Here is an 11,201-nt window from a genome sequence, read left to right as displayed (position 1 = left end):
TATTTGACAGAGAGAGATCACAAGTAGGCACAGAGGCAGGCAGAGAGAGAGAGAGGAGGAAGCAGGCTCCCCGCCGAGCAGAGAGCCCAATGCGGGACTCGATCCTAGGACCCTGAGATCATGACCTGAGCCGAAGGCAGCGGCTTAACCCACTGAGCCACCCAGGCGCCCCACAACTAACTATTTTATAATGGCTCAAATATTGTTTCCTCTTTGAGATCCAAAAGAGATGCTTCTTTTCCCAAAAAAGTACAAAATGGATTTTCCCGGAATAAAATCTAAACTGAAATCTGCTATCTTGAACCTACACTACAGCCAGTGGCTAACTTTTACCCACATTTAGTTGCCATCCCCACCAGGCCTCCAAAAAAAAAAGAAAAGAAAAGAAAAGGTCATAAAGAGCCAAGCTTTTTGCTGCCACCTACAGTTAGAAAATGTAATAGCTTGCTAAGCTCACAGAGGAATGACTTGCATAGAGAACAAGAGCTTTGGATAGGTTGACCATATGCCCTGGTTTATGGAAAGTCCCTGTTGTCTTGGCATCGTCTGTCCATTGTAGCATTTGTCCTGTCCCCTTTTTCTCTCAAAACTCGGATTTGGTTGATTTATTATGCGGTTACTACTGGTTCTTTCTATGCATCCTTTACGAAACCTGGGTTGTTCCTATCTCTCCCACCTGAATGCAACACACTCACTTCTTCAGTCTCTCCTCCCAGCTCCGGTCTTTCTCTTTCCGATCTTCGCACCCAACCTTCTTGAAAAAGTGATCCATACGTCATTTCCACTTCACTGGGCATTAGACAGCCAGCTTCTTGGTGCAGTAGTCAGTCAAAGAATAATCTAGCTCTCTGGCTTCTTCTTATGAGGACACTCATCCTACCATGAGGGTTCCACTCTCGGAACCCCCCCCCCACCATTGCCCCACCTGCACATCCATCCCATGTGGGATTAGATGGATCTAGGGGAAGACATTCACGCCGTAAGTCCTTATGTGGCTTCATAGTTTGAAAACCGTGGGCACAGTTCCTTGTCCTTCCTCCCCATCTCACCTCTTGTCTTCTGTGACACAATCTCCTCTTTTTCTCCTGTGTTCTGGCTTCCTCTCAGTGTCCTTTGTAATTTCCTCTTCCTCACTTGCACCTAAAGGCTCATGTCTTTGTTTGTCTTTGCTCTGCACACTCTCCCTGGTTGTAATGACACCCCATGAATTCTACTACAAACACCTTGAAAAAGTTTCCCAAACTCATTCACTCATTCATTCATTCATTCATTCACTCAAAAAATGTATGGATCATGGGACATCTGGGTGGCTCAGTTGGTTAAGCGTCAGACTCTTAATTTTGGCTCAGGTCATGATCCCAGGGTCCTGAGATCAAGCCCCATCAGCCTCCCAACTCAGCCGGGAATCTGGTTGAGATTCTCTCTCTCTACTTCTTCCTCTGCCCCTCCCCTCTGTGCTAAATAAATTAAAAAAAAAAATACATGGATCACCCACAGAGTACCAGACACTGCTTCAGGTTTTGGGATATATTACTGAACAAAATGGGGGAGGGTCTCTGCTCTACATGGACAGTAAGACGATAAACCATAGACAAAGCAAATAAGTAAAGTGGACAGTACACTAGAGTGGAGAAGTGTTATAGAACAGAGTAATGGAAATTGGGCGTGGTGGGAGAAAGGTTGAATTTTTAGTGGAATGGACAGGGAAGGCTTCCTGGAGAAGTTAACGTTTTAGCTGACTTGAAGGACAAGGAGCAAGTCATGAAGCTATCCAGAGGAAGAGCAGAAGGACTGAGCAGTGCAAAGATCCTGGAACAAGAATGTACCTGTCATATTCGAAGGGTGGTAAAGAGGCCAGTACAGCTCTGGAACAAAGCGAATGAGAGGCAGGGTACTAGGGGCTGAGGTGAGAGGTGTACAAGGTTCCAGATCACATGGGACCTGTAGGCCAAGGACTTTGGTTTCCCTGTAAGGGAACCAATGAGCCATCCCAGGGTTTGGGGTTGAGAAACAGCCCCGTCTTATTTACATCTTAACAGAATCACTGTCTCAGGTCAGGTTTCTGGGGAAACAGACCCTTGAGCTCACATTATGTGCAGGACGTTTACTGAGGACAGACAGCTACAGGGGAGCCAGGGAAGCAGAATCGGGCAGAAGCTGAACTATGACACAGCTACAACAGAAGTCATGGGATGGCTCCTCAGAGTTAACCCAAATATTTTTATCCCAACTTAACTAGTCATTGGATGCAGGGGAGGGGGCTGTACCCTTGGGCAAGGCAATACCCTTGTGCTAAGACCAATTCCCAGAAAGCAATGCAACCGGTCATCAGCGGTCAACACTCCACCCTGAAGACAGGGCACCATGGCATCTCCTCCCGTCACGCGCGCACCTTGCCCCCAGCATCTGGAAACACTCCTCTACCTTCTGGTGGCCCTGGAGAATTCCTAAACAAGTGAGATAACCGAAATACAAGAGTCAAGAGGCTTCAGACTGAGATGTTAAGCGTTCTATCTGCAGGTGTGAAGGTTGTTATCTGCAAAAATCATCTGACACTCGCTTCATAGGCTCCTAAAAGAATTCAAGTATTGACTAAGGAAAGAAAGAAAAGTACTCATTTATTTTCTTTATTTGAGTGTAGTTGATACACAGTGTTACATTGGTTTTAAGTGTGATGCGACAACATAGCGATTCGACAACATGCGACAACATATGCTCATTACAAGAGTAGCTATTAAGTTAAGTAGTGCACATTACTTGGACAGTGGATGTCCAAGGCAAAGAATGCCAGTCGTTCTGAAGCTCTCGAAAAGAAGGTCTGCATAGTTTCACAGGTTTCCCAACTATTAACCAAACAAAGTGAACCTTATTGTTTAAGGAAAGATGGTTTCCTTGAGGGGAAAAAAATGATCAAGAGCTGCAGAGACACATTAATGGTAAAGAATTAGAAGAATAAAAAATAATCTTTCTATAGAACTGCATACACAGAACCATGCATATTATACATTTTAGGTGACTTTAAGAGAAACTTAAGGGCAATTTTGACTTCATTGGTTGGCAATAAAAATTGGACCCTGTACTGAAAGAGAGAACCAGTGAGAAGTGACCTTGACTTGGAGATGAGCAAACCCTTGGAAGTGACCAGTGCAGGGGGAGGGGCACATAAGCCAAGAGACAGCCTGATGGGAAACTCTATTTGTAGACCTTAAGAACAATTTCATCTCACCTCTAGTTTAAAATTTTCCTTTCTGTATTGCATTTTCTTAGTCTAAATTCTTAATGAAGTGTATTAAGCATGAGAGCCACGCCGCAGCTGTGATTTGGAGGAAAAAGGGAGGTATCACGTCCATGGTTGGGGAGGAAGCAGAGGAACTGGTGTTGTGGTTTACAGAAGTCACTATGGGCTGAGGCAATTGTTGGAGAAAATTAGAGCAGCAGTCTGGAGTAAAAGGTGGTCAGTGACAGTAATAATGAACTTGGGCAGAAGCAAACCCTCCTGGGCCACACTTAGATATTTCAGAAGGAAACTAGAATTTCTGGAGTTACATGGAGTAAGGGCACAGATTTCATTCTCAGGAATTAAAATGAAAGGTGTTCCTCCCTTTCTATACCAAAAATTAGGGGATTTGGGAAAATTCCAGATATATATACAAGCAGAAATATCCAGGCTAAAGTGGTTAAATCTGGACAGGATGATTGGGTGGGCCAAAGGAAGGTTCTAGCATTTGTTCGTGTTGACACTTGCATTACTGGCATTTACTAATTATAGCATACATTAGTTTTGTAACTAAACATAATGCTCAGGGAGCAAGGTAATGACTATGAAAGATGATTATAAATTTCATCAGAAATAATATATTTGTGAGAAGTAAGAGTATGGGGGGAGAATTGCCCTCTGGATTATAAGATATCATAAAACTACAATCATTAAAATATTATGGTGCTGATATAAAGACAGATTAATGCAAAAATGTGGCTCAAAAACAAATACTATTATATGTAAAAATTTTAATAATTAACATACATCATAAAGTAACAGGGAAATAATGTTCAGGGACAATAGATAGCTATGGGATAAAAAATTTATTTAGAAGATCCTCAATCATATCACATTTCAGAATAAATTCTAGGGAAAGGTTAAATCAAATAAGAATATTGATCAGATCTCAGGGTGCCTGGGTGGCTCAGTGGGTTAAAGCCTCTGCCTTTGGCTCAGGTCATGATCCCAGGGTCCTGGGATCGAGCCCCACATCGGGCTCTCTGCTCAGCAGGGAGACTGCTTCCTTCTCTCTCTTCCTCTCTCTGCCTACCTCTCTGTCTACTTGTGATCTCTGTCAAATAAATAAATAAATAAAATATTTAAAAAAGAGGGAATATTGATCAGATCCCATCATCAGAAGTGTTTTAAAATGTGAAGAAAATATTGATGATTTGAATTCATAAAAATGCAAAATGTTTTTGTGTCCAAAAAATTAAAAGGCAAGAAAACAGGGGAAAGTAATTTCAGCATATAAATGTAAAGGATAAATACCCTGAATATATAAGAGTTTGTTCAAATGGATAAAAGGCAAAATAGGTAATTTACAGAAAAGATAAAAACAGGTAATAAATATAAAATATTCAATTTCTTTAATGAAAAAAATTTTGCCATTGAATTAGCAAAGACTTTTTTAAAAATGTTAGGTGGGATGGAAACTTACTTGTTAAAGGCAAACTAGACACATTGGTACAATACCAGTATGAACAAAGAGCCTTAAAATAATACTTAAAAAGGAAGTTACTTTGGGGCACCTGAGTGGCTTAAAGCCTCTGCCTTCGGCTCAGGTCATGATCTCAGGGTCCTGGGATCGAGCCCCACATCCGGCTCTCTGCTCAGCAGGGAGCCTGCTTCCTCCTCTCTCTCTGCCTGCCCCTCTGCCTACTTGTGATCTCTATCTGTCAAATAAATAAATAAAATCTTTAAAAAAATTTTTTTAAAAAAAGGAAGTTACCTGAAATATGGGTAACATTTTATGCACAGAAGTGCTAATGTGTCTAGTAATAGGGGACCAGATAAGAAATTATAATGTGGGGGCGCCTAGGTGGCTTGGTCGTTAAGCATCTGTCTTTGGCTCAGGTCATGATCCCGGAGTCCTGGGATTGAGTCCCGAATCGGGCTCCCTACTCAGGGAGCCTGCTTTTCCCCTTGTGTTCTGGGTCTCGCGGTATCTCTGTCAAATAAATGAAATCTTTAAAAAAATTATAATGTGGACTTCAGAGGGAGAGAGAAAGACAGTCCCAAGCAGACTCTCCTCTAAGTGTGGAGCTCAAGGAGGGGCCCAATCTCAGGACCCTGAGATCACGACCTGATCCAAAACCAAGAATCAGTCACTCAACTGACTGCTCCACCCAGGCACCCCTGGGGGTTATTAATTTTTATTATTTATTTTTTGCCTAACGTGCTCTCTCTTCTTTCTTTCTCTTTCTTTCTTTCTTACTTACTTAGGCTCTACACCCAGCAGCCCAACATGGGGCCCTAACTCACAATCCCAAAATGAAATCTCACATGCTCCCCTGACTGAGCCAGCCAGGTGTCCACCTAAGGTGTCCTAAATGCCTTTACTTCCCACTGGCCTTCTTAACTGGCCTCTTTGATTTTAAGCCCCACCCCCCAGCCCTGTGTTTTCAAGGGATAACCTCTTCTGGGACGCTTGGTGTTGGCCAGATACCTCCTGCTTTGTGTGGCCCCAATATGTGTCTCCTTTCTCTTATTACAACTGATTTGCAGCCAGGGTGACTAACCATCTCAGTTTGCCTTTCCCTAATCCTAATTCTCTATTAACTTGTTCACACCTTAGGGGAGCCTGGGTGGCTCAATGGGTTAAGCCTCTGCCTTTGGCTCAGGTTATGGTCTCAGGGTCCTGGGATGGAGCCCCGCATTGGGCTCTCTGCTCAGCCAGGGAGCCTGCTTCCCGCCCTCCCCCACCCCCCGCCTCTTCCTGCCGCTCTAATTGTGATCTCTCCCTCTCTGTCAAATAAATAAGTAAAATCTCAAAAAAAAAAAAAAAACTTGTTCATATCTTAAACTATGAGTACCTTGACTACATAGGCTGTTTACATCATCCTTAGGGTTTTTAAAATTTTGTTCCTTCCTTTTTACACATTGTCTCTCTTATGATCTTTATCCACCTTAGTCCTGAGTTTATTAGACGAAAGTACACAACAAGTAAGTGGAAGGTCCTGCCTCTCTCAACAGGTGATAGAGTAGCTCCCACTGTGGTGAGATCCACAGATGCTGTAAAGTTTACTCGAAGCTCTGTTACAGGCATGTCAGAACACCAGTGAAGTTCCTGCCGTAGGTTAAGGCATTTTGGTAACTGGAAGGAAGAACATCTTAATTAGTTAATGCCATAGGTTAGGCTGGTTTTATTTATTCCTCCCTTTAGAGCTCATTGTAACTTTGAACAGTTGTTTAAATACTATTTGATACTGTAATTGGCCCCATTTCAGTCCTGCATTCCCAACTCCCCTACCCTGCTCTACTTTCATATTTTCTCTAACACTTACCATCATCTATATGCTGCTATTTCTTTATCATTATAGTCTCCAGTCTGTCCCCTCCCCCACCACTGCAGGCCAGGGATCTCTGTTTTGTTCATCGATCTATCCCAAGTACCTACTACCGAAGTGCCTGGCATATAATTAAGGATTTGTTGAATAAATAGATCTGCCTAAATGAGAGATTATTTCTCCTCTGAGGTTAACTCATTATAATTCATTAACCACAAAATGGATATTTTAGGACATCAACAGAAGCCTTTTACTACCTTTCTTTTTTGTCTTAATTTTTATAAATTTGCTGCCAAGGGGCCCTGTACAGCTGCAGGTGCACAACAGGTGCCCAGAGGCAGAGCACCTTCTGGCCAGGCACAAGAGGGCATAACGTTGGGCCAGGCCCAGCACTGGAATGGCCTCGCCCGGGTACTCCACACCCGGCCCGGCTACTTGCCACCCCAGAAGTTGGGGATCCCTTTGGCAGCACAGTATTTTATGTGACTGAGTGTGCCCCTTTTACTGTCCTTCTTCAAGATGAAAAACAGGACACCCTTAGTAACAACTGATTATTACTTTTACAATTTCTTTCACTAAAATGTAGACTGCTGATCAGTGTAGTTTCTAAACAAATGATTTCAAATAAGAAATTCATACACATTACACATCCTCCTTCCTTACTGCTATATGGAAACAAACATTCTGAGGAAGGGACAGATTTTGGTGACATTTGCCCAAGAACCGCAGTGATCACAGCCTGCTAGTTCTGTTTCCCACGAGAAAATACTGTTCTTTCTTGGCTTGGGGGTATTCGAGGGCCATAGTGAGTACATAGAGGCCCCTAATGATTCCCCGAACTGTTTAGAAACCATTTGCATAAGGTACTGTAGTAACCAGCCTCCAACATGAGCCACAGTGAGCCCTGCTCCATGGTATACACCCCCTTCTGTGGTCCCTCATTCCCATGGTGAATCAGGCCAGTCTGTGTAACCAACAGAACCCTGCAGGAGTGCCGTGTGTGTCTTGCAAAGATTCATCATAAAAGGCATCACAGCAATCTGCGCTGGTTTCTTGGATCTCCAGCTCTTGGGGAAGAAAGCCACTATGGCATGGGGACATTAAAGCACCTTGTGGTTTAATGTCCCCATGCTACAGAAGCCCACTTAGAGAAGAACATCAGCCAAAAGGCAGAACCGACTTGCCAGCCACAGACGTGAGCCACCTAGGAAGCCAGTTCTCCAGCACCAGTCAAGCCTTCAGATAACCACACCCCCAGCGGACATCTGCCTGCAACTTTAAGGGAGAACCCTGAACCAGAACTTAGCTCTCAAATTCCTGACCCACAGAAATTGTGAGAGATAATAAATACTGTTGTTTTAGAAGTTTCTGGAGTGGGGCGCTTGGGTGGCTCAGTGGGTTAAAGCCTCTGCCTTCAGCTCAAGTAATATCTCAGGGTCCTGGGATCAATCTTGCTCTCTGCTCAGCAGGGAGCCTGCTCCCCGCCCTCTGCCTGCCTCTCTGCCTGCTTGTGATCTCTGTCTCTGTCAAATAAATAAATAAATACAATCTTAAAAAAAATAATAAGTTTTTGGAGTAAGAGACACGTGGGTGGCTCAGCCAGTTAAGCATCTGCCTTTGGCTTAGGTCATGATCTCAGGATTCTGGGATGGAGCATCTCCTCCGGCTTCCTGGTCAGCTGGAAGTGTGCTTCTCTCTCACACTCTCTGAAATAAATAAAATCTCAAAAAAAATTTTTTTGGAGTAATTTGGTAGCTAGGAATCGATAACTAATATACAAATCCTTATAAAGGGAAAAAAAATCATTTCTGACCCCACATTGGTGTTTTTTTTTAAAGTACAAACATATAGTATGAACACCTTAGGCTTACAGCTTTAATACAACTATTAAACTATACAACTATTGAAATTAAATGGAGTACAGACATTACAAAACATTCAAATAAGTCATTTTAGGGGTGCCTCACTGGCTGTCCCTAGAGCATGTAGCCCTTAATCTGAGTCATGACTTCAAGCCCCAAGAGGGGCGTAGAGTCTACTTAAAAAATATTAATTTTATTTTGTACTATACAGTGGTTAACTGAATGTACTAAAAAATAAAATGAAGTTGGAAGTTCTTGATTTAAAGAGAAGGAATACTAATAGACGGTTGTTTTGCTGAGATTAAATTGCCACTCGGTGAGACTATGGTATTGACAGCGCCTGAGACCGCTCCTCCTTCAGTTACTTGAATATTTCGCTTTTTTCCCTTAAGTTTGTTTGAAATGGATTTTCTGCGGCTTTCAACCAAGACTCTACTGCACGATATAGCTCCTTCTGTTGCCACAACTCGCGGAAACTTGAAACAAACCAACCACGACCAGCACCGGACGCCGGGCGCTCTTCACCCGTCCCTCCGTCTTCCTGGCACCGGCCGCGATTGCCCGGCGCCTTCAGCCACAGCCCCCACCCGCACCCCCGAGCGTCGGGCCGGGCCGGCCAGGGGTTCGTGTCCCGGGGCCGCGCCGCACGCCGCGGGACAGGGCCTGGGCTCCGAGCCCTTCCCGCCCGGCGCGCGCACCCCGCGTCGGCGTAGTCACGGCTCCGTCCCGCAGGAGGTGTCCCCGCGCTCGTCTCCCCGGTCTGAGTCGGGGGCGCGCGGAACCGTGGACAGTCGCCCGGACGATCGCGGCCGCCCCCGCCGCTCGGCCCCTGGTGTGGTCTCATCCTGGGCACCCAGAGGACGGAGCCGGGCAGGGAGCGGGTCCGGGGCCCCAGCACCAGTGACTTGAGGGACGATTCGCCGCGGAAGACGCGCTCCGCCAGCTCTCCGGACCAAGGAGGCTGCGGCAGGATTCCGCCTCCACAGGAGCCAGGATCTGAAAACCGAGCTCTGCGTGGCTTAAAACAAGCATCACGCGATCCCTCTTAAATCAGAGGCGACCGGCGACCCTTCGCCCCAGCTGTACTTCCCTCCGGGGCCTGCGCCTGGCCCCGAACACCCGCTGCCCCGCACCGCCTCCCTCTGGCCATCCGGCGTTAGTAGGCGTCGAGAACAGACGCGCATGCTCCAAGTGTGCCCTCGTGCTTCGCCTCCGCGATCGCCGAGTGACGCGAGCAAGAGCATGGGATTATGGGAAATGTGGTTTCCGAGCCTCGGGACCCCTGGGGTGTGTCCCCTGCCTAGGCCCAGAGCAGGACTTCAGCTCCCGGCTGGCCTGCGGGCGCGGGAGGGGACGCGAGGGAAGGGGGCGGGGCGAGTGGGGGAGGTGGGCGGGACCGAGGGGGAAGGCCGAGCGGGGGGGGCGGGGCCTGGCCGGCTGAGGCACCGCCGCCCGGGGTTGGAGGAACCTGAGGCGCGGGGCACGGGACCGCGAGGAGTCCGGACGGCGGCGGGCGCGAGGGCAGGCGTAGCCGGAGTGGTCGCGCCTGCGTCGACCGCCGCCCCGCGGCCTTCGTCTTCGCACGTCCCCTCCCTCTCCGCCGGGACGCGGGAGAGCCCGGCGCGCGACGGGGGCGCGAGGCGGAGCGGGCGGGGGCGGCCAATGCGAAACTGGCTGGTGCTGCTGTGCCCGTGTGTGCTCGGGGCCGCGCTGCACCTCTGGCTGCGGCTGCGCTCCCCGCCGCCCGCCCGCGCCTCCGGGGCCGGCCCGGCAGGTGAGGTCCGGGGGCCGGGCGGAGGGGGAGGCCGACTACGAGCCCCCGGGCGGCTTCCTCCGCGGAGTCCCGCAGCGGGGAGCGGGCCGAGCGCGACCGTCCCTTGAGGAGACAAACGGCCCTTTTCATCCTCGGGGCGTTCCATCGGGCGAACTCCGGGGGCTTCTCCCCGTCCGAGTCCCGCCGCCTCTCCCCTCCCGCCTTCTACGGGCCGGAGAGCGGTGCCGGCCGCCGCGAGTCCTGCGTCTGCCCGCCAGGCCTGGTCCGAGCTGTGGGCGCCGGCCCGCCCGCCCCGCGAGCCAAACCTTGTGTCCTTCAGCCGCGGGCGGCTGCTGCGTGCGCCGGGCTCCGGCTGCCGGGCCTGCCCCCTCCCCGCTGCGGGTCCGCTCGGTCGGGACGTGCGGGTCTCTGCCGCGGGCGGCGCCAGTGGCGCCGGGGAAGCCTGGGTCTCGCCTGTAAGCGTAACTTTGCCGTAAGAACACACCGATTTTGTTTTCTTTGGAAACTGCGGGGTCGGTCGGTGGACACGGCCGGACGTGAAATGGGGCTGCGAGCGAGCTGTCCCTGTGAGGCTGGCCGGGCGCCGGCTAGCGAGGCGCCCGCGAAACCGCCGTTGGCCGACGGTCTGTGCGCTCGTTCCGGAGCTTTCTCTCCGGGGCTGAGAGCTCGGTTCTTGCGCCTCTCACCGCCTCACGGGATGCTTTGTCCGCGCAAGGTGCCGGCAGATTTGTTGTTGTTGTTGCTGTTGTTCATGGTTTTCCCTTGTTTTCTTGTTTTCTTTTCTAAGAGGTTGTCCTAGGACATATTAAAGAAACCTAGAAGGCTGTTTTCAAAATGAGGTAGTAGTTGTGTTGTGTTCTAACTACTCGGCGAGTTTTTTCCCTACCACTTTTCCCCGAACAGCTGTTTTCTTACCCAAACGTTTTAAAAATCACAGTTGAATATTTGCAATTCTGGGGTGGATCTGTGCCTTACTTTTTAAGTGGGAGGCATAGAAACTAACTCGGCAATCCGCA

General features: G+C 48.3%; 1 protein-coding gene across 2 annotated transcripts in view; it reads left to right on the top strand.

Annotated features, from left to right (window-relative positions):
- The first annotated feature begins 9,825 nt into the window (after positions 1-9,825).
- Positions 9,826-11,201, top strand: part of B3GALNT2 (beta-1,3-N-acetylgalactosaminyltransferase 2) — a 57,696-nt gene continuing 56,320 nt past the window's right edge. The window contains exon 1 of one of the 2 annotated variants that reach the window (XM_032312150.1): positions 9,826-10,185. In XM_032312150.1, coding sequence (XP_032168041.1) covers positions 10,074-10,185 — 112 coding nt within the window. In that variant the 5' untranslated portion in view covers positions 9,826-10,073. The remainder of the gene's footprint in view (positions 10,186-11,201) is intronic. The other variant, XM_032312149.1, reaches the window with a different exon arrangement.

The sequence above is a fragment of the Mustela erminea genome, chromosome 14 (genome assembly GCF_009829155.1).
Source record: "Mustela erminea isolate mMusErm1 chromosome 14, mMusErm1.Pri, whole genome shotgun sequence".
Taxonomy (NCBI): domain Eukaryota; kingdom Metazoa; phylum Chordata; class Mammalia; order Carnivora; family Mustelidae; genus Mustela; species Mustela erminea.
Note: the sequence above shows the minus strand (reverse complement) of the source record. Positions and strands in the feature narration are given on the sequence as shown.